At 44.0% G+C, this 22,917-nt stretch overlaps 1 protein-coding gene across 1 annotated transcript in view; it reads left to right on the top strand.

The window, feature by feature from the left end:
• Positions 1-22,917, top strand: part of CFAP161 (cilia and flagella associated protein 161) — a 162,336-nt gene that overhangs the window by 66,147 nt on the left and 73,272 nt on the right. Inside the window, exon 5 of the mRNA XM_069624165.1 lies at positions 6,538-6,619. Within this exon, the coding sequence (XP_069480266.1) occupies positions 6,538-6,619 (82 nt within the window). The remainder of the gene's footprint in view (positions 1-6,537; positions 6,620-22,917) is intronic.

The raw sequence follows: 22,917 nt of genomic DNA, 5'->3' as shown, positions 1-22,917 counted from the left end.
TTTGGCGGACCCTTAAATCCGGCGGTAATAGCGCTACCGCCGGATTTAAGGGTTACAGCCAAACTCGTGATGAGTCTGGCGTAATACCTACCATTCAGTCTGCGTTGGAGCATCACCAATCTTCTGTTATTACTAGGACTACTGCACAAAAAAGGGGATGCATAAACTCACTTAAGACAGTCAGAACCAAGGAACTTTTGGTTCTTATGAAGCAAATCCCCGGCCCACAGGACCCTTATAAGGGGGCACTGATGGGTGATGAAATTTGCCAGACTAAAAATAGGGGAAACGTGCTAAGTGGATGTTGGCCACGTCACCTGGGGTAACCAGTGATGTTGTGCCAGACATTAGAATATTCAGTCCATCACCCCCATGCGAATAAGCGACAAAGCACACCTTTGAACAGACTGGTGGCCTAGTGACTAAAAAGAGTCAATGTAGCATTGTTTTATCTGAACTCTTTGTCTTAAATAATCTTGTTCTATCCTTGTTTGAAGTAGTCAGGAAGGCAGTGGACAAGGGGGCTGGGGGTCTGCGGCCAACCTAAAGGGTGGTTAAAGGGTCCCAAATACATCAGAGGAAGTAGGATTACTCCCGCCTGTAACTAGCCCCATCAACACCAGAATCAACCATGGGGGGGGAGAGGGTTTATTAGCAGAAACAATGTAACTACTAACACCATAAGGGCCCCAGGTGACAAAGGGCAACTATCCATAGTGGATCTAAGTGGCTGTGATTCTTAAGAGAGCACGCAATATATACCCCTCCCTCCATTTGATGAAGATCTCTACTCTGAAAGCAGGCGGCGCCTCCAAGGCAAAAGCGAGATTTGACAATGTAGCAAGTTGGATGGGTCATCCCCCAGTTACCCCATCACCAAATTGTGTAAGCCAATAGTAGCTCGGGCCGGGCGGGTGTCAATATACTTACATAAGGTCCCCAAACTGTCCCCAAACCATGACGAGCATAGGGTAGCACTTCTAAATAAATGCACACGTTGGATTCGGGTAGTAAGGGGATGTCTATTTATATCCCGGGAGAAAATTGTAAGTTGCACTAGGATTTGCCAACAGGGGGGAAAAATCTTTGACTTCAAGGACCCAGGTTTGCCTAGGGATATACTGAATTTTGACAGGAGATGCTTTTGCCCAGAAAACACTGCAATAGAACTTAGTGCCCATCCTCTGGGAAACATGCCACAGTGGCCTGTGCTTTCAGGAGCAAATGCTGTCCCATTGGGGAAAAGGTTATTGGGTGATCCCTTCTGGCCCAGACCCTTACATTAACCAGTGTGCTAATCTTATAGACCTCTTCCTCTAATTTATGTCGAGAAGCCCTAGTTACGAATTGAGCCTCCAATGGGATTAAACTGGGCTCTTGGGTCATCGTACCTAATCTTATTTAACTCCATTATGAATTAAATATTTTGTTTGAAATATTCGTAATGTTTTGTATTTGCTGTGAAACACTGTTATGACTCAACGCCGAAATCAAGTAATCCAACAACAAATAACTTGGATGTTGTGAGGAATCGAGGGATTCAGTCACTTCTCTCCAGAAGGGGAGCCTCTCCTTGTGAGGCTAGGGGGGTGAGCCCGCTATGCAATATTTACCCCTATGGGTGGCGGAAAGCAGGACCTCACACGGAGAGACTACCCTCTTGGGGACAAGAACTCCCTTTCCTTTAGGGAACTCCCTAATGCCCTCCTGAGGGAAATCCAAAAATCACCCAGACGTTCCAATTTCACAATTCAAAAAGTCTCTGCTTATTACTGTGATGTTACACAACACACCCACATAAATGTCAAAAGTACTGAAAAGACAAAGATAGTAATAGAAATGAAGAGTACTCAGTGGTTGGCAGCCAACCATACTGAGATGAGGAATTTGTGGTGAGGAGTGAAGAGTGCTAAAAAAAAATAGAGAAAAACTATGTGTTCATATTGGGAAGGAACCCGTAGATAAAAGGAAAGAAGGACTAACGCAGGAAGTTCAGGATGTCCAGGAGCTTCAAAAGTGGAGACGCAGAGTGAATCCAAGAAGCTGGAAGAACCACGACCGGGACTGCGTCTGGAGCAGTCCGTACAAACGAAGCAGAGAGAAGGCAAGAAGCCGACCCACACAGAAGAAGAAGCAGAGCTGAAGATGGTGGCGTGACCCAGTAGGGTGAACCGGCTGGTCCATAAAGTGCGCTGAGACCGCCGAAGCCCAGACGGTAGGGGCCAACAGCCGAAAGGCAATGGAAGCAGAAGACGTGAATGCTATGCGTTGGGAATAAGGTGTCCTGGTCCCCCAGGAATACACTATGACGCTCACCTACAAGACGAAGGTAACAGAATACACGACTGTTTCAGATCACAAATACATACACATGTAATACACATGTAAACATGTATATAGCAACAGGGGTTGTGGCCGCTTCCTGCGACTACTAGATCAACGTTTAGCTTAGTTTCTATGGTTATCTGTGAATTTGTTCCATTTGCAAGATAGATTTAATAAAGATACATATTTCTGCTATTGTCTGTTTCCCTGAGCTCTAGCATTTTATTATCCTGGGTATTCTGATTGTATTTGAGACTCCTTAAGCTGGCTCCCAAATGTTTTTGTTTCACCTGATTCTGTACATAGATTCTGCAACGTTATTTGAATTCTCAGATGTCAAAATACATATTTTCTGCAGAGCTAGAACTGGGATAGAAACTTTATCTTACAGCCTCCCCAGCCCTTGTGCCTTTCTCTTTTTTCACCTTCCCTTATTCCTGAGTTTTATTTTCCCCCTTATTGATCAGGTGGATGTTGATGTTCCTTATTGATCAGATGGATGTTGAAATTATTTTACGCTTTCTATCAAAATATTTGTACTATTAAGGAGAGTATCAATTGTTACTAGATCTGACTGTGTGCCTAGTTAACTGCTTGTCTTCAATATACACAGATTATATGCAGGCAAGAAAACAGGTTGTCTGTTTTATGAAATAATTTAGCTCCACCGAGAGTGTACTTAGCAATTCACAACCAACAGAAGTGTCAAAATGACCCAAACAGAGGTTCCATGATTACAATGATCTTACATTAAAACATTATGAACTCTGATACAACCAGCACTAAAAATGGGCTAGTACATGGAAACAGCTCATAGCGTTACAACCTTGGAAAAAAAAAGAAAGATGCTACATTCAAAAGCCTGTAATCCTATAAAGAATAAAAATATGGTGAATACTGTTCCTGGTAAATCTGCTTTTCCATAAATTATAGGTTAGCCTGGCACTCATTTGACCACCATGGTCACAAGGTTTTGTATATCTATTCTAGGATCTTTGCATTCACACGTTATCCCTCATGACAAAGTTACCTCTTAGGGGGCCATGGAGGCTGACTCGGGTTGTCTGGGTGTCGGGGGAAAGCAACCTGGTACACAAGCTGACCTTTGGTGGTGGTATACGCTGGAGCTGCCAGATCCTTCCCAATCTCCCAACTCAGCCCACGTCCCATGTCCAACCCACCTGGTAGAGCTCCTGCGTTGAGCCAGCATAGGGTTTGTTACGTGGGAAGCAAGGAGTAAGCCCCTTCAGTGCAATCCAGTCAGGAAGAACAGACGCATGTGGCTATCAAACCGTCGAGAGACATCTGGAGAGACACTGTATGGGAAGCTAACTGTATGCTTCATTTGTAGTCACACAACAAACCCGTCTGGAGAGCTGGTGACCCCCTCCCTCATGCACACCAAGACTCCAGAGACCCCATTGTGGAGCAAGAAAAATCAGGTGCTTGTGAGCATAGAGGACCAAACTGCAGAAAGTCATGTACATAGCCCTGTGACGTTACTGAAGAGGAAATCCAGGCAAATGTGGCACTGGTAGCTGTACACTTCACAAACACCAGTTTTTTCTTTAACTCCACCTGATTCAAAGATGGCAGAACATACTTTTCAGCTCAAGGGACCCCGAATGCACAACACATGAGAACATTCCTGAGGAGAGTTGAAAGACATGGAGAGGAGGTGGGCCTAAAGAACACAAGCCAATTCCCAAACCCCAGGTTATGGATGCAATTCTGACGCCTCTCAGAGAGGCATCATTGATACATTTAAAACCCCATCCACTATATAAATGAAAGCAGAATGAAGCCAGTGGCGTGGAAGCTATGACTGCTGTCCAGCGAGTTGGTCTGGTAGTAACAAGAGCAGTAGGAGAAGACAACGGGATGTGGCTAATCCAAATAGTCCCGCCCTTAGAGAGGTTTAGAGTGAGAGGTGCACAGGACCTGCTGGGATCCGTAACTCAGAAGCTGGCAAGTGCCACTTATTATTGAGAAAGGAGTAGCATGTTTAGCCTTCTAGAGGTTATAGCCCAGATCCTGGTGGGAGTTGTGAAGAGCAGCAGTGTTGGAGAGGAGAGGCTTGCACACTGCTAGAGACGGAAAGAGAGCCATTAGTGGGCTCCCAGGTGGTGAGTGACCTTTTCCCTGTTATTGCATGCAGCTTGAAAAGTACCCAGCCTGACATGGATCCTGCCCATATTCTGGGGACCCTAGGGCAAGGCAGGTGGAGAGTGAAAAAAAGCTTCAGGTCTTGCACTAGAAGGAGGAGCGTCGTTGATCAACTAGATATGTCCCAAAGGTAAGTTTGGTTGAAAACACAAGGTCTTGCTGCATGTCCCAAAGCCAAGCAGGATCGACAACAGGCGTAATATAGTGCAATTAGGGTTTTTTAGGTGTATTTACAGGGCTGGGTCAAAATAATAACAAAAGGCAACCTGAAATAATGTTCATCAACAAAAACCAGATGGCTTCTCCTTGAGTTATGACAGTTCTTTGTTTAGCAAGTCTCGATCCATGCTCCCTTCATGAATGGGGTATCAAAGAAAAATTATCAGGGTGAGAATTAGAAAGATTGTTCACGTTAACTGTATTATTACAAAACCAACATATTTAAAAATGAAAACATTTTATTTATCAATCCTCATATAAAAAACCTAGAAAATCAAAGACATTCAATACAAATATTGCACATTGTTGTAAACATAGAAGACAACACGGAGACACACTCCTCAACATTAAAGTATTCAGCCTATCCAGATGTGTGGTCTAGTGTGTTGTATATGCCTCATGACCCATGCTACAGAGAATCAAGGGGCCTCATTACACGGATGGCGTTGGGGATTTACCGGTACCGGTAAGATACCGGTACCGGTAAATCCCTACCGCCTTACTACGAGGTCCCTTTGCGGGTTGGGGGATTTAACTCCTGCTTTTTGCAGGCGTTAAAATCCAACCCGCTAAGGGACCTCGGAGCTAAATACGGCACCGCAAAATTGCGGTGCCGTAATTAGCGCCTTCCCCATTCCCATAGAGCCCTACGGGGCAGAAATGGGAATGGGGAAGGGCAATGGCGGAAAGGGGATTTACCGCCCCTCCAACCTTGGAATGGGGCGGTAAATCCCCTTTCCGCCAAGGCGGTGCCGGTATTTTACCGGCATGAGCCATGGCGCTAATAGCGCCATGGCTCACCGCCTACCGGGTAATGAGGCCCCTTCTTACCGGGGCAAGGCTTGTATAGCTTCTGAGGTATTGTTTCAGGTAACAGCTTGCCGTCCAATGCAGACAATAATAACTACTATGGTCATTTCAATAAGTGTTGTCCTTATCTGACATCATAGGGTATTCAAAATATATGAATCTATGAAAGGTACCACTGTTAGAGAATTAGTTTTACGAAAACAAATGTTTTCATTCAATGTAATCTATGCATTGAACACAATGTACGGAATGTGTTTTCAGTTATTACATTGGCCATGGCAGCTGGCTTATCACAGTATGTCGGATCACCGAACCAGGGTCTACAATTGCTCGGACTAAGTTTGGCTATCCAGCCCGCTGCACACAACAATTGGGACATCATTATCAGGCGCTACTATCCTAAACAGGATCACCAATATTTGCTTTGCCTCTATAAAAACTACGGTCGAAACGCGCTGGCTTTCCCCTTTCTCGTCCATACCTAGCATATGTACTAGGTCGTTTGTATCATATCTCTAACAACATTAAAACTTTCACTGATGGCAACAAGTCAGGAGTCTTGCTCCCTTATTAGAAATACACTGGAAGTAACTAATAACATTTGACTACCAACCACCCACCAGCGCCACTAACCAACAAGGTTTGTCAAACCACCCAGTAAACTTTCCATTGGGAACTTTGGAGTTTTGGTTCCCCGACAAACCATGTGCCAGGACGCAGGTTCCATTTCAGCAAGCAACTTAAACCGTACCAGCTAGTGCAGGGGCCCGTCAGCCTTTAAACTCCAGCCAACCTAACCTTATCACAGTATGCCCCTAGTGCTGTATTCAGGTGAGTATGGCCGAATGGCTGCTGTGGTAAAATAATTAACCCACTCCTATTTTGAGCTATTCACTAAGGTGCTGAGGAGGAGCATTATGGAGAGGATGTGTGTTTTGTTCTTATCGTTAGCCAGTAATTGAATCTCATCACACTGAAAAGTTCTAAGCTTGGTGTCTTTCTTTGGCTTCTTAACAGTGTTGATGGAAGTCCTCAAGGGGACATTCTGAGATATGGACAGAATTTTGCTCTTAGAACTAAAGAGTGCTTCACGGGGCAAGTAAGTCAAACGGATTATTTTCATTGTAATAATTGCATGTCAGCAAAGCAAGATGTGGCAGTGATGTAACCTGAACAAGGTAATTCGGATTTTTAATTAATTTAAGTATTTATTTGTTTTGGTTGTCAAAGCAAACCTTTTAACAACATTACACCTTCATATTGTCTTAAAACATGTACAGTTATCAAAATGACCATGTATAAAACACACCTAGTATCACAATATATAAAATATCACTAGTTTTCCTCAATATGTTCACCTATAAAATTCACTGCTGCTATACACATTACCACTGATTGTACATTTCTAAATCTCTGAAGCATCCTTGTTTTTAAGCGTATGGATAAATATAGAAAAGTGTGTTGTGTGTTTTTGTTGTAAATAAGGGCAGGCCATAAAAAGACGTTGCAACTTTTCTTGTACAACCTACCCTTCGCAATATCTACAAGAACTTACGGTATCAGTAGAGTTAGTTCTAATTCTGCTAATTTCACGACTGAAGAGAATTTTAAACCTTAACCTCAAAAAGTTATATATCCACTTTCTATTAGGGAATTTCTTATGGTCTTCTGATACAAAGCCAGGGCCCTTTTTCAATTATCTGCGAGAATCGGAACACATTATAATTAATCATTGAATCTCTAGTTTTGATCCATTCCATCTGCTGGGGCTTCCTTTTAACTCTGAGAGGAAATTCCATCAAATCGTTTTCACAAACATCAATGTTTTACAATAAATTCTGCATCCCTGCAACCCAATTCTTGAAAACAGGTCACGTCTCCTTAATTGTTCCCTCCTGAAGTTTTGAAGAAAGAGAGCCTGTAGAAGGCATCAGCACTTATTATATAAATGTAACTTTTTCCACTGCATATAGGCTTCCAATGATTTCAGACCCATTCCATATGGTATGGTTACAATTGGTACCCCTTTCAGTAGATTTAAGACAGATCTCCATATCTTAACTGCCAATGATCCCATTGGACTCTAGCCAGTTTGGATTCTGCCCCATACATCAGACAAGGGACAATTTTACCTTCATAAAACTTAATCAGAGGCAGCATTGAAAAGTGTCCATATTATCTATTTTTCCATCTGCGTGACATATGGCAAACATTTCATCTGCAGTTCTTTAAATAAGCCCACAGGGGAACTGTGTTGTTCACATATATTCCCAAGATATTTCCAAGTCGTTGCCTGCTCTAACTGCGTGCTATTTAAATATAACAGGTAAAATTCCACTGTCTAGCTCTTTTTGGGTTGGCGATTAAAATGTTTGTTTTAGATTAATTTATTTCTAGCTCCAGATAACACATATATCTAGAAACGGAATTTAAGGCTCGCTGTAGGCATATACACGTTTGGTCCATCAGTATGCCATCATCCGCATACTCCAAATGCTGAATGTGCAGACGTCCCAACTTAGGTGGAAAAGTATCCCGTATATCGAGCACTGTTCCTAATTCAGCAATAAAACAATTTAAATAATGGGGGGGCCAAGATGCACTCCCGCCAAAGACCTCTATAGGAAGGGAAGTCTTCTGTCGGACACCTTTGGAATACAGGCAGACTGGAATAGCTTTATCCGTGTGTAGATCCTCAGGATATTAACATGGGCAACAGGCAAACTATAGATCAGAGTTTATACCATAACATGGCCCTACTGACTCTATCAAAGGCCTGTGACCGGTCTATAAAGGACACATTAATAGGTTGTTACAGGTTCCTTGATTGTTGTTGAATACTGGCGAGAATGTGGGTGTTTAAGGAGGTGACCAAACCCCACCAGAAACCTGAATGGTTTTGATCCCAAATCTGTACTTCTCCATCCACTTTCTAAGATTCTGTAAAACTATTTCAGAGAAAATCTTGCTTGCGGAGTCACGTAACGCAATGGGTCTATAGTTTGAGGGGAGCCCACTATTACCTTTCTTGAAAATTGGGACCAAAATATGTTTCCAAGACTCGGGTGCCTTTTTTTTAAATCAGCAAAATATGATTGACTAGTTCAAAAAGAATCTTAGACCAGTCCATGAATAGCACCGTGGGAATCCCATCCGGCCCGGCAGTGCTTGAAGAGCTAGCCTTCATTAACCCTGTGGATATCCTCCATATCAAACGTGAGGACCAATTTGAATATTCCCATACTCTAGCTCTCATCGCTGATGAAATTGCACTAGCATGCATCTCAGAGGAATATTATTTCCATACAGATTCCCCTATCTGGTTTATTTGGGCATTGGTTTTGGAAAATGCCTTACTAATAAGGTCCCAGGAGCGTTTTGTCTGCACCAGCTTAAGAGCCCTGAGCATTTCTTCTGCATCTCTTTTTATGAGACTTTCGCCCATTTGTCTAATATTGTTTCAATTGTTTTTGATACAGTAAAGGATCCTTACGACTAAGGTTTCATAATTTTCGTTTCAATTCTTTCGTTCTAACGGCAACTCCCTTATTGAGAGAGGTAAGCTGCTCCTTGTGAGGACAGCTGATGATTTGTTAATTCAATAGCTCTTATTTGATCGCTTTCAGCATTATTTTAAATTTACTGTAGACGGAATCCTCGGCACTTGGAATTGTATCATTGTGCTTGTATGGATGAAGGAATTAGAATGCCTGCTATAGACAGCCGCGTTTAGCGGACTTGTGTGTGTGTGTTCTGATTACTTTAGATCGGCAGCTGGAGGCGGGCTTGCTGTGCTAGGACTACTTAGCAGTCCTCTTTCTACGCCCTTAGGCCCAGCCCCCCTGCTTCGTTTTCATTCCGATCCTTGCACATATGTGCAGGTTCGCTCGCCCGCGCCAAAGGCGCGCTTAAAGGAATGGTTCGGTCAAAAAATGTTATTGTCCCTACGGGTCGGCCATGTGTTTTTAAGCCTAAGTTGCTCGATTTTTGAAATATTTCCTATGGACCTTACCCGAGTTTTCGTCCATTAAATGCACGCGAAAACAGGCATCAGGGAGCTGCCATTTTGTGATAATCCTATCACTTGCCCCATCGCCCTGGCTGACCTGCTTTTGCGCCACTAAATCATATCCCCCGCTCCTGAGCCTGACATTATCAAAACCTTCATATTCCCCGCCTCTCTCAGTGACGTTACTGTGCTGTGTAGGCAAACGCGCCCAGTCGTCTTCTACGCGACTTCACACAGAACCCGAAAACCAACACAGGTCAACTCACAACACAGCGCGCCGCAATTCAGAATATGAAACTGTACTTTAAAATCAAACAGCAATACGGTACATTTAGTAAAGTACATTTATTTGACATTAAATGTTTAGAGAATATTCAGCTATTGGCATATTAAATCGGAATGGAATTTTTTTTCTTTTCTCTCGATCCACAAATCCTCTAAAGTTTATCGTGAGTCACGCGCTGTTCCTTTATGGTACACAGGGTGTTGGTTTTCATTAAAAGAAGCACTTTGGACGCACAGTGAACCGCAAGGCTGTTCCATCAACTAGGCACTAAGCCACCGTAAAGGTTGATATGTTGCTTCTAGCCGATAGTACTGCGTAAGGGCATATGGGCCCTTGGCGATCGTCCCATAAAATGGTCAACGTTGTGCAGTTGTTTACAAGAAGCTGCAGCTGGCGATTAAAAAATCAGTCAGCCGGGGTCTGGAATAGGTGGCAGTAGCAGTATGGTAGGATGTACCTGTTTAGAAAACATAAAAATTGAAATTAATCTCACCAGCCGATCTTTATTACTATAATTCATATTATTTATTACAGCCGAGCTGAAACTATTTGCTTGCGAGGATAGTGCAATGGAGTATGTTCGGCTCTAAAAGCAATGCGAAAACTAACGAAATAAATCGAGGTAAACACACAATGTAATGATTTTTTAGCGTTGAACCACTGAGAAATGACTGTCTACATGCGTGTCGAATGGGCACATGCATGCCCATGCGCCCGGTAGAAAGACGAACCCACAAACGTTTTACTTGCTCTTCATTCATTCATTCATTCATTCATTCATTCATTCTTCATTCCGGTATAAAAGCGTCTAAAGAGCTACTTACATTATGTTTGCCATTTCCATTGTGTCTCTGCGTAATGCAGTCCGTAAATCCCACTGTGTTCGTGCCAACGATTTTTCATACACTGAACTAACGTGGAACTCAGTCTAGTTTCAGAATTTTCAGCCTTATCCTCTCTTACGTTATTGCACCCCTCCTTCAAATGAAGTCCTTTCGGCATGGTCCCTGTCTCTCAAGGTCAAAAAACAATAGAACCTTATACTGCCAGTTCGAGTCGCGGGCCTCTTCAGCCCGCGAGCAAAAAATCAAAGCCGCTGACCTTCAATCTGCATGAGCATACATTCTTACTTTGCAACATCCCGTGTAAAGCCATCTGTGAGAACTTGAATTTTCGACTCCATCTATGTACTAGGCCTCAATGTGCAAATGCGAACTGGCTTCTCTCCCATCTGCAACGCATAGCTTGGCACGTTCTAAGGCCCCCAATATTGTCCTCGTTGTCCGCGAGCTTTGCAGCCCTAGAGTACCATAACTATGGAGACATTGACTTTTTGGGGGAAGGTCAGGGAAAGTATAAAGTACCCGAGGGGTTGAGTTGAAAGTGAGATTTATTGTTTGTTTGTTTTATTATTTGCAATATGCAAGCCTCCCCTCGGTTAACAGTGTGCAGCATTTACATGAGATTGCGAAACTTAGTTACAGCAACAAAAATATATAAATACACATATTCACAAGGTCAGCGATATGAGGTGAATAGAGAGAGAAGTCAAAGATGACACCCATGTTGTTCGCCACCCAGGATGGTGAAGGGAGGGGTTAGGGTTAGCATACTTTGTATGCACACTGTACAATAACATTATTTTCAAAAAGAGAATCAGATTACAATCATTTAAACCGGGATTTGTACTTCTCAACGAGCTCTGCTTTGGGTGGACATGGCACAGTGGCAATGTTCGGTGGCAATGCATCAGTGCTGTGCACAGAAACGCTCAAAATACCATATCTGTGCTTCTCTAGTACAGTAACAATAAGGCCTTTAACAAAGTCGAACTCCATTTCCTCATATACTGGTTTCACCACCCATTTCATACTTCTTTTTGCAAAGGCCGTAGTGTAGCGTGGCATCCCTACATTTCTTGTAGTCCTAGATTGTTCACGGCACATATTCTCGTTATGGGCCAAGACCGCTAGTAGAGTCCTTTGTTTCATGCCCTGTATACCAAGATGCAATCGCTTTGGCCTGTACTTTAGGCACATATTGTGGAACACCTCAAAACCTCCTGTGTGACAGAATTCTGTCAGTCCCCTCAAATCTCTTCATAGAGTTTTATCGAAAACAATCTTCTCAATGGTTTTGTGTGTAGTTGAAGATGAATCAACCACTTCTTCCTCCGTGCCTCCTCTGTGGACAAAGGGCCATGTTCACATTGGTGGAAATGTTGGTTTTCTGTCCAGCGGTGAACGTTGGTACAGTGGTGCATCAGTGACCGCCATTTTTCAAGTAGGATTTCCACTGACCCTCACAAGTTTTGGAGCTCCACCAAAGATGGTTGCTGATAGACTGGGACCACTGTGAATTACTTTCCAAACCTTTTTTTCCCTGCAGCCGAGATTTTCTTATAGCAAGATGCCATACGTCAAATTGATGTTTAATATGTGGGAACTGCTCTCTCATTGTCTTGGCTATTGAAACGTGTCTGTCCGTGGCTATGAGATCAATGTGCATTCCCCTCGATTGTAGATATTCCAATGATTTTATAAATCCTAGTTTCTCCATGGCCACTGAGGATTTACATTGGGACACCTGCATGACCACCAAACTCACAATTTTCTTACTATCCATGTCCTGAAAGTGGTAGGTGCAGTACTTGGCAGAAAATCCAGGGCTGGTGCACTGTCCATCGCCGGCTAGCCTGAATCATTTGCCTTCGAATGTACTTGCCAGAGACAATTGTTCAATTTTCCAAGCATCACTAATGGCCGGAAATAGATAATCATGTTGGAATTTGTAGTACTGCGTTTTAGAAATGAAATGGAGTCCCACAAACCGAAAGAAAGACTCTAATTTTCTGAAACTGGACCCACTAAAAAGTGAGGCAGCTGCACACAGTAGATTGCATGCTGGCAGTTTCCCCAGCATCGGTTGTGCAGACCCTGAGAACGTATGATTTAATCTACAGGCGGCATGTATTTTGACGTTACTGCCGTGTTTTTGACGAGTCACATGAATCAATGGCTTCCCACATACTTCCCCTCTAACTGAATGCCCACATTTCAGCATACTTATAATATCCATCAAACAACTGTTGAATTCTATGTATTTGCCCGCTTTCATTAGACTGTCATCCGGCGTCAAAGTTTTTTCGGACTGTATCGTTGAGGACATATTGCCACAATTGAAAGAAATATCGCTGCTATCAAGTTCTGATGCGTCGGTGAATGCTGCTGCTGGTTCATTCTCTGTCATTTCAACATCTGTTACCTCAACATTGATGGGAGAACACAACAATGTCGACAGCTTTTTGGGTGGCATTTTTTTGGCGGGTGTAGATTGTGTGAATTGATCTGCGACTACTTCAGAGCTATCTTCAATACATTCAGTATCATCTTCTTGTGGCGGTGCGGTCGCACTGTAGCAATGGTCCAATAAAACTTTACTGGATTCTCCGGACACATTCAATTCATGTTCTGGCCATTGGACATAAGCATCTCGAGTCTCAACACGCCGCGTCTGAATTAATAGTTCCTCCATAGTGTAAATGGTCTGGCAAGCAACATCTCTCATTTGCTTCACTGTCTGTGTATGTATAGTTCGTACACCCACGGGTAACTAGAGGACAGATTGGAAAAGGGATGTTCAGTTTAAACACAAGATAAAGTATAGTACAATTGACAGGAAAAAAACATAATATAGTCCCCAGCACAAAACAATTTCTAAAATTATGAACTGTTTGTAACTAACCATATTTTTGTTTCTTTTCTTTGCAACTTTCTTGACTCGAACTTCAAAATCTGCACGCTATTGCTCCGATTAGTTTCCGCATGTCTTCCCTTCCTCTTGCGCTGCAACGACTATATTTTCTGTATCCGCATAGACAGCACGGAATGACGCTCCATCGACTCCCTGAAACATAGTACTTTCATTACTATGTATCACAATATTGAAAATATAAAACACACGTGAGGACGAACACACAGGTACATCTCAATAGCTAAACACGAATTAAACATTGTGTGGAACAATCAAATGACAGGTATTTGAGCACTGATGATCTAGTTCGATGGAACTGTCAGTATCCATACCTCTGGCTCCGCATGGACTGCCATGAATGATTGCATTGGAGAGGAGGCATCAGCAACTCCCTGAAACACAGTACTTGCATTAGTATGGTTTTCAATATTGTAAACATAACACACACTTGGGGTCGACGGCACAGGTACATATAAAGAGATAACCGCAAATGATGCATTGTCTAAAAGAATCCATGGTTATCTAAATATGAACCGATTTAATCAACTTATTTCGCCAATTTCTTTACATCTGCATCACCAACAAGGGATGTTGTGATTGTAGAGGAAGCTCCGTCGTCTCCCTGAAACACAGTACTTGCGTTAGTATGGTTTTCAATATTGTAAACATAACACACACTTGGGCTCAACGGCACAGGTACATATAAATAGATAACCACAAATGATGCATTGTCTAAAAGAATCATGGAATATCTAAATATGATCAGATTTAATCGACTTATTTCTCTGATTTATTTAGATCTGCATCATCTAAATGGGATGTTGTGATTGTAGTGGAAGCTCTGTCGTCTCCCTGAAACACAGTACTTGCGTTAATAGGGAAGAAAGTATAGCACATGGAATCACGTTATATGATCACGCTCGATGGAGCTGTCAGTATCCATACCTCGTGCTGCCGAAGAATATCTAGGGATGTTGTAAATGTAGTGCGCACTTTCGGAAGCTGTTGCGCCGATTCGTATACGCAAGGTCCCGCTTCCACTTCCCCTGGAATTACTTGAATGTCAGGCTCCACATCAAGTGCAGGGGTTGACGCTCCATCAACTGCCTGAAACATAGTATTTGCATTAGTAGGGATTACAATATTCAAAACATAACACACACTTGGGGTCGACCGCACAGGTACATATCAATGGCTAACCACGAATGAAACATTGTGTGGAACAATCAAACGACAAGTATTCCAGCTCTGATGATCTAGTTCGATGGAGCTGTCAGTATCCATACCTCGTGCTGCTGAGGAACATCTAGGGATGTTGTCAATGTGGTGGACGCTTCTGCATCTCCCTGAAAGACAGTACTTGCATTAGTATGGATAACACTAATTATAACTGAAAACAAACTCCAGTGGACGATAACTAAGGTGTATATCAATTGGAAAGCACTAACCAAACATTCGGTAAAATAATTACACCATACATAAAAACTATTACTTGACATGCATAAAACAAGTCTGTAGTGGAATAGCCAAGTAAGATTACCTGATACGCGCTAGAAGTGGTTGATAACTGTGAGCACGTCACGGATGTAGAATGTTCTTGCATCAGAATCAATGGATAGTCAAGCAGTTGCAAAGGTAAATTATTGTTTGATAATGAAATGCCAATATTAAAAATTGCCATTATTCAAGAAGCTATACACTCATATCAATGTCGAAAGTATGACAAGGGACACAACACCTAAAATATCAATTAATCCATTCGGCTACCTACACACTACCGCAAGGCCTAAAGCTAAATCCAGACACTTGACTCACCAGTGGTGGAATGTGGACGAATAGAGTGGGAATAGCGTTTGCGAGCAATTTTCGTGTCGTTCGCTGTTTATTCTTCTTTGTTACCCAATATGTGGCATACATATTCGAGGGAATGCACCAGCTGCAGATGCGGTATCAATCACCCCTCTTGTCCTCAAAGACTTGTTGGACTCTACTTTCAAGCTCATGCAATGGATATCCGCAATGTCTGACCCATTCTCTTATTCGATCAACAGTTTTCGGGAATACATGCATTGTAGTGCCTTCAGATTTAGCATGGGTCTTCGAAGGGCAACCGCTAATCGAACAGGCAGGCATTATTGAAAATTCTGAAAAGTAAATATCGACATTATTATACAATCTTGATGAATACAAATGTGGTACAAAAGTAAATGAACCATACAATGTTCAATGCAAGGTTTGTTTTGGTCGCCGGAACTATACCAGGTCATCATGTGCGGCTTATTATTTGCATAAATTGCAGAAATGTATAAATGATGTGACTAAACTCTGAACATGTGACTTGTCCCTTGGATGTTCTGTCTTGCACATGAAGGAAACATGCTTACATTATAGACTGGACCCCCGAAGGATGCAATTCGATGACAATTGACACAGATGCAAATAAATAGATCTATTGATAGCATAACAATTGAAACTCAAGTCAATAGCAATGAGACCATTGAACATAGCACTATTGAGTACTCTACTCGCAAATAGATAGAAATTTAAAAATCAACGAAATATGACTAGGATTCATGGCCTTACCTTCACCAACAAACAGTTGGATTCAGCAAGCCGAGCAGTATGTTGCAGGAGAACACAGGCCACAGGTTGCACACTGACAAGTTTGCTCGAAGCGGTCACAGAAGTTCACGGATAGCACGACGACGAGCAGATTAGCATAGATCTTAGTGGTCCTCAGGTAGCACGTTCAGGAGTTGACTTGCAAAGCACAAAGATGTTCTCATGAGACATATCAAGTGGTTTTTAAAGTATTAGAAACAGGGGTCTGTTTGTGAATGAATGACGTGTGTATGTTGTGGTATTATGTGGTTTGCTGGGGGCCGGCCAGCGTGAGGGGGGGTCCTGGCCGGACACACGGGGTCTGAGGAGGCCATGTGAGCGACGGTCCCTGGGCGTGGGATACCTTTTGAAGTGTACATGGTGTTTGGCACCTTGGCCGTTATCGCCCCTGACAGCACACCATGACAGCGCTCATCCCTGGGTGCGAACTGCCTTTGATAGGGGATGGGGGTGGATGGATGGTCCGGTGGCCGTGCAGACAAGGCACAGGAAGACTCTTGAATGGAGACACACTTGATTCATTTAGAAAATCGAAACAACCGTTGTTAACATATATGTGGTGGTTTATTTTGTATCTTATTTTGATGGCACAAAAATACAAAACTTTACACATTGCACAGCGAGGGAAAAATCCCCTGTATTTACCGCTGTCACTGGGGAAAGTTTGTCTTATGGCACGAACGGCACAGGCGGGTATTACTCTTCGAACGCGGTGTCCAAGCCTCCCGTGAAGCCACCATGTAAAGGAACGATAGGCCACCAGTCTGTACCGCCTGTGAAAAAGAATGATACAAACTGTTTTTAAATGAACAGGATAAGTTTATTAAACGTTTGTTGTCAATGACAATTCTTGTAACTAATGGCATTCTGCTCGGACAAATGCTATTTAGACACTGCACACTATTGAACGACTTTCATGCGTTACAATGATATGTAGATGTAATTTTGGATATAGGAGACGACCATGAAATAGTAGTGGCATCACAAGTAGAGTATACTTACTCGTTACTCGGATTACGAGGACGAACAGTTGCACGAAGGTCGTGCATAAGCACCATCATTATCCTCAACACTGACCGTGTGAGGCAGGCTGCCCTGATGTCTGGCAGCTCGGTGATGCATTGCAGTCGTGGCTCGCCTTCCGAAATGTAGGCTACGCATCCCGAGTTTTCACAGCAGCAGCAGTTCTCCTCCTCGGCTGGCATTAGCTCGCACCGATTGCATGTGCACCAGGTGGAAACACCGTCCATGCAACTAGGTCCAGTGTCTTCATCCGTTGATTCGTCCTGCCAACTGCCGTCCGAAGCCCCATCGTTTTCGCATGTTTCTCTTTCCAGTAGTTCCTCCTCGGTGTACTCGGGCTTGTACATCTAGGGCATCATTGTAGCCATTGTGTGGTAAACAAACTAAAATAATTTATAGCGATGGTACAGGTGTTCACACGGGCTACAAGCGGCGAAGGTAGCTGACCAGAGCACAGAAACGAGTCACAGAATACTCAAAGAAATACAGTGAGAGGAATGGAATCGAAAATCTTCTGCTGTGTGTTGTGAAACGGTCTGTTTATACTTATTGAGGAAAGAGGCGTCTTGCTATTTCCATGGCGACACGTCATTAGCTGAAGCGCAGCGATTGTTGACACGAGACGTGCTTTGGCTTTGTGAAATGGGCGGTACGCGTCTGCTGATGACAGGCTCAGGGGGGGGGGGGTATGATTTAGTGCCGCAAAAGCAGGTCAGCCAGGGCGATGGGGCAAGTGATAGGATTATCACAAAATGGCAGCTCCCTGATGCCTGTTTTCGCGTGCGTTTAATGGACGAAAAACTCGGGTAAGGTCCATAGGAAATTTTTCAAAAATCGAGCGACGTAGGATTAAAAACACATGGCCGACCCATAGGGACAATAACATTTTTTGACCAAACCATTCCTTTAAGGCAAACCCGTCTGTGCCCATCCGTGCCGCGAAGGGGCGGAGGGGCAACTCCGACAGAAGCTCTCTGCTCTCCCTGGCCCCTGTTGATACCATCTGGCCAGCAGGCTGGAGCCACTCTACTTTAACGATAGCCCCACCCCCTGGTATTAATGCTGCTCGTATGGAGTCCATAACAGATGCCCTTACATTATGCTTACTAAATACCAGATCTCTTCCGGCTCACACAGGCGAGATCTGGGACCTGCTAACTAGCAGGCAACCTGATTTTCTGTGCTTAACAGAAACCTGGCTCACTCCGAGCTCGGCACCTGCTGTAGTCCAAGCCACCCCCCCTAGCTACCTTATTATTCACCGTGACCACCCACTCCCTAAACGGGGTGGAGGGTTGGCGGTCATTTTTAGTGAGAAGTATACCATTACTGAGCTACCATGCCCTCATACACTTAGTATAGAGGCCCTTTTCATTTGTTGTACTATCACGCCTTCTCGGATTATTCATCTTCTGCTCCTTTACCGCCCTCCGGGCCCTATAGGATCTTTTGGGAAAGGTCTAGCTGACCTCATAGCAAACCTGAACTTGCACTTTACGAATCCTGTGATCTTAGGCGACTTTAACTTGCATTCTAATCTGCTGAGATTATTTCTTTCTTTGATAGCCTCTCCGACCTACACTTGCACCAACTGATTCAAGCTCCAACTCATCTACATGGTAATATTCTTGACCTTGTATTTGCTAAAGGCTCTTTGCTATGCCCTAGCTCGGTTGAGCCAGTGACATGGTCTGATCATCATTTAGTCTCATGCTCATTCTTGCCAGTTATTTCTCCCTGTAAACTTCTCCCCCCCAAGACGCTACTACGCTCCTGGCGCTCAGTCGACCCGAAGGTACTCAGTGGCCATATAGCCTCCCATTGTGCCAGCTTGCGGCCTCTATCCTTAACCTCAATTTTCCACGATTTGATGACTGCTGCTGATCTCTATGCTCCATTAAAACTGATTCAAGGTCGCAGACTACCTTCCCCACCCTGGTTTTCGGACCAGCTCAAAACTGCCCGTTTACAACTCAGACCAGCTGAGCGTAAATGGCGAATTAGCTACAATCCTGAGCTTAGAGACCTATACAAACTTAACCTGTCCACCTATCTGGCCAGTATTAAACTGGCGAAATCCACCTTCTTTGCTCAGAAAATTGAAAATGCCTTGTGCAAACCTAAAACTCTTTTCTCCATCGTACACTCCCTAGCCTCTTCAGAGACTCTTACCTCTATGGTTAAGCCCTCACAAGAATTGTGCAACGACCTTGCCTCCTTCTTTATCACAAAAATTGAGGCCATTCGAGCTAACATTGCTAAATCGCCTGCGATACTCTCCCCTGATACCCCTGGCTTTGTGGCCGCCCTTTCTACTGACTCTATTGTTAGTTGGTCCACCTTTCCACTATTTACTGAAGCAGAAGTCTTGGCAGCCATCCTAAAGATTAAATAAATATTCCTCCCCCGAGGATGCCATTCCTGCACTATTATGAAGACGATTGCCCCTGACATCTTGACCGATATCACAATGGCTATAAACAATTCCTGCCAGTCTGGACTGGTTCCCCCGGAGTTGAAATCTGCGAGGGTCATTCCCCTCCTTAAGAAGCCTTCCCTGGATCCCACTATTCCTGCTAATTTTCATCCCATTTCTTTGCTCCCCTTTCTCTCTAAACTCTTGGAATCTTTGGTTACACCTTTTTTGTCTTCTTTTCTGGAATCCTCAAAAATCTTTAATCATGCCCAGGCTGGTTTCAGGCCAGGGAGAGGTACAGAAAGTGTGCTTGTCTCTATGCAGGACGATATGACCAGATTAGTCGATGCGGGCGGAGTTGGGGCTTTGATCCTGTTAGATCTGTCCGCCGCATTCGACACGGTTGACGACCCCATCCTCCTCGCTCACCTGTCACAGACTGGAATATCTGGCTCTGTTCTTGCTTGGTTTACTTCTTTTCTTTCAGATCGCACACAGACCCTCGCCATGCCATCCTTTCTCTCCTTCTCTTGTCCCCTCACTTGTGGTGTCCCTCAGGGATCCTCTCTCTCGCTGATTTTGTTTAACATATACATCTGGGCCTTGGTCTGTCTTATCCGCTCTTATGGGCTTAATTGTTACTCTCATGCGGATGACACACAAATCCTGATCCGTTTGGATCAGGAGCAATCTGAGGTCTCAGCCTGCCTCCATGACTGCCTTATGGCAGTCGGGGTCTGGATGGATCAGAATTGGCTAAAACTAAATGGAGATAAGACGAAGGTACTGTTGGTGGGAGGTCCCCCCAACCCCTTACTGTAGACCCCTGCCTTTTGGCCCTCCTCCCTGGGCCCTTTACCTGTTCCAGTCAGCAAAGTGAAGAACCTAGGGGTTATTCTCTCTGCCTCCTTGTCCATGTCCAACCAGGTTACGGCCGTCTGCCAGTCCGCCCACCATCAGATCTGGGTCCTTAAGAGGGTCATGCCTATGATCACGGAAGCCCTCCGCAACCCCGTGGTGGCTGCGCTAGTCCTTACATGGCTAGACTATTGTAATTCGCTGTATCTGTCGGTCTTATTCATCAACTCCACCGTATGCAGAACCTTGCAGCTAGGTTAGCCACTGGTTCTCCCTATGGTCCTCACATTTCACCAGTGCTCCGCCAACTTTGCTGGCTTCTGGTGTCTCAGCGAATTCATTTTAAATCACTTTGTATCGTCCATCGGCAATCCACGGTCATGGAGCTGAATTCCTGCTGTCTAAATTTTCCCGATACTCTTGTTTGTGCCTTCCCTGTCTTTGACGTGCAAAATAATAAAACAAACACATCTCTCTCCCATGTCGGCGTAGTCAATAGGGAGTTCTCTAAATGGCCCTACTGGTCGTGGCAAAGTACCTCAGTGTCATCCCTGAATTATATGGTTGACATGTCGTACACTCTATGACAAACTTTGACAAATGCTCCTGTAAGTTAGGGACAAACCAATGTTCCTGAATGTCTGCTGCAATGTGTTGTTTCGCCACATGAGCTGGGAAGTGCAGCTGTTGGAATGCTACTTCTAGTAATTCTACCAGCATCACTACTTTTCCCATTGTCTCCTGTCTCCATATGAGGTCTGTGGCTGATTGTTTGCACCCCTGCTTGCTCCACAACTCTTGCTCATCCGGTGGTGCTCTCCTTTGTAGCTCGATTAGCTGTGCTATGGGTGTGTTACTATAAGCTCCTTCTAGTGGTTCTGTAGTAGCTGCTTTTACAATGCATTCTGTTGCTGGTGTTGTATTGAAATACGAGGCTTCCTTCGCTACTGCGTCGGCTGCCGCGTTCCCCAATGAGATCGCATCTGTGTTGTTGGTATGGGCCTGGCATTTCACCACTGCCACTACCGATGGCTCCGCTAATGCATCTATCAATTCATTCAATAGTGCAGCGTGCTGTACTGGCGAACCATCTGTTCGTCTGAACCCCCTCCTACGCCAGCGCGATAGACCTGAATGAACAGTGGTAGTTGCATTTGCTGAACCTGAATATATATTGTCACTGTGCATCCTTTGGCTGTGTGTAATGCTTCAATTAATGCAGTTAGTTCCGCTGGTTGTGCGGAGTAATGGGACTGGAGGTGCTTTTGGACGATTGTTTCATAGCTGTCTTCTTCCATTCGTACTACTGCCATCCCTACATGTTTTTCCCCTGTTTCCGGATTTATTGATGCTGAGCCATCGATGAAGTATATTTCTCCTTCCTTCAGGGGGTTTTCACTTGCTTTGGGAATATCATCACCCTCCCCCTCATACGTTTCTCAGTCATGTTCCTGCATGTCCTCCATTGTGCATGGCTCTGTTATGAACGTTGCTGGGTTTACCGTTTTACACCAAACTGCATGTACACTGGGGCTAGAAATTATTATTTCATATGCTGTTGCTCTTTGTGTTGTCAGTGTCGACTTGACCGCTCGAGAATTGCAAACAATGAATGCTCGGCATATAGTGTTACTGAACATCCCATCACAATTGTGGGACTCTTTTCAATGGCGAAGGCCGCAGCTGCGAGGGCCTGTACGCACGCGAAGTGACCTTGCATCACCGCGTCTAGTGTTCCACTGTAGTAGGCCAATGGTTTGTGGCCTAATGATGTTTTTTTGTGTCAGTACTGCTGTCATCAGTATTCTATTGCTGTGTGAGAACAGGAAAAATTCCCTCTCATAATCTGGGTTTGCGAGGACTGGAGCATCTGCAATGAGGTCTTTTAGTCTGAAGTACTGACTCATCATGTCATGTGTCCATTTTATTGGGGCTCAATTCCTCTGCGCTTCTTTTAGTACTTGCAATAATGGACGTGTGTATGCTGCGTAATCAAGGATCCATGCTCGGCAATAGTTACATATGCCAAGAAATTTGTGCATGTCCTTCACTGTTTTTGGTATGATTATGTTGCGTATCGCAGCTGCTCTGTCTGGGAGTATTCGTTTCCCGTCTTTCGATATCAACTGTCCGAGGTACACAACTTCGGCAAGGCAGTATTGTAATTTCCCTTTATCCACCTTGTACCCCTTTGTAGCTAACACGTTTAGTAGTGTTATGGAGTCTTCCCTGCACTTTTCCTCTGTTTTGCTGCAGACAAGTAGATCGTCTACATATTGTATAATGGTGCTCTCTACATTTATGTTCCCAATATCTTCACGTAATACCCTGTTAAAAATGCTGGGGCTTTCGCAGTACCCCTCTGGGAGTCTGCGATGCTCATATCTTTTGTTTCCCAGAGTGAATGCTGTGAGGTACTGTGATCCTGGA

This window comes from Ambystoma mexicanum, chromosome 11, assembly GCF_040938575.1.
Source record: "Ambystoma mexicanum isolate Mex_15411 chromosome 11, UKY_AmexF1_1, whole genome shotgun sequence".
NCBI lineage: Eukaryota > Metazoa > Chordata > Amphibia > Caudata > Ambystomatidae > Ambystoma > Ambystoma mexicanum.
This window is presented reverse-complemented; position numbering and strand designations above follow the sequence as displayed.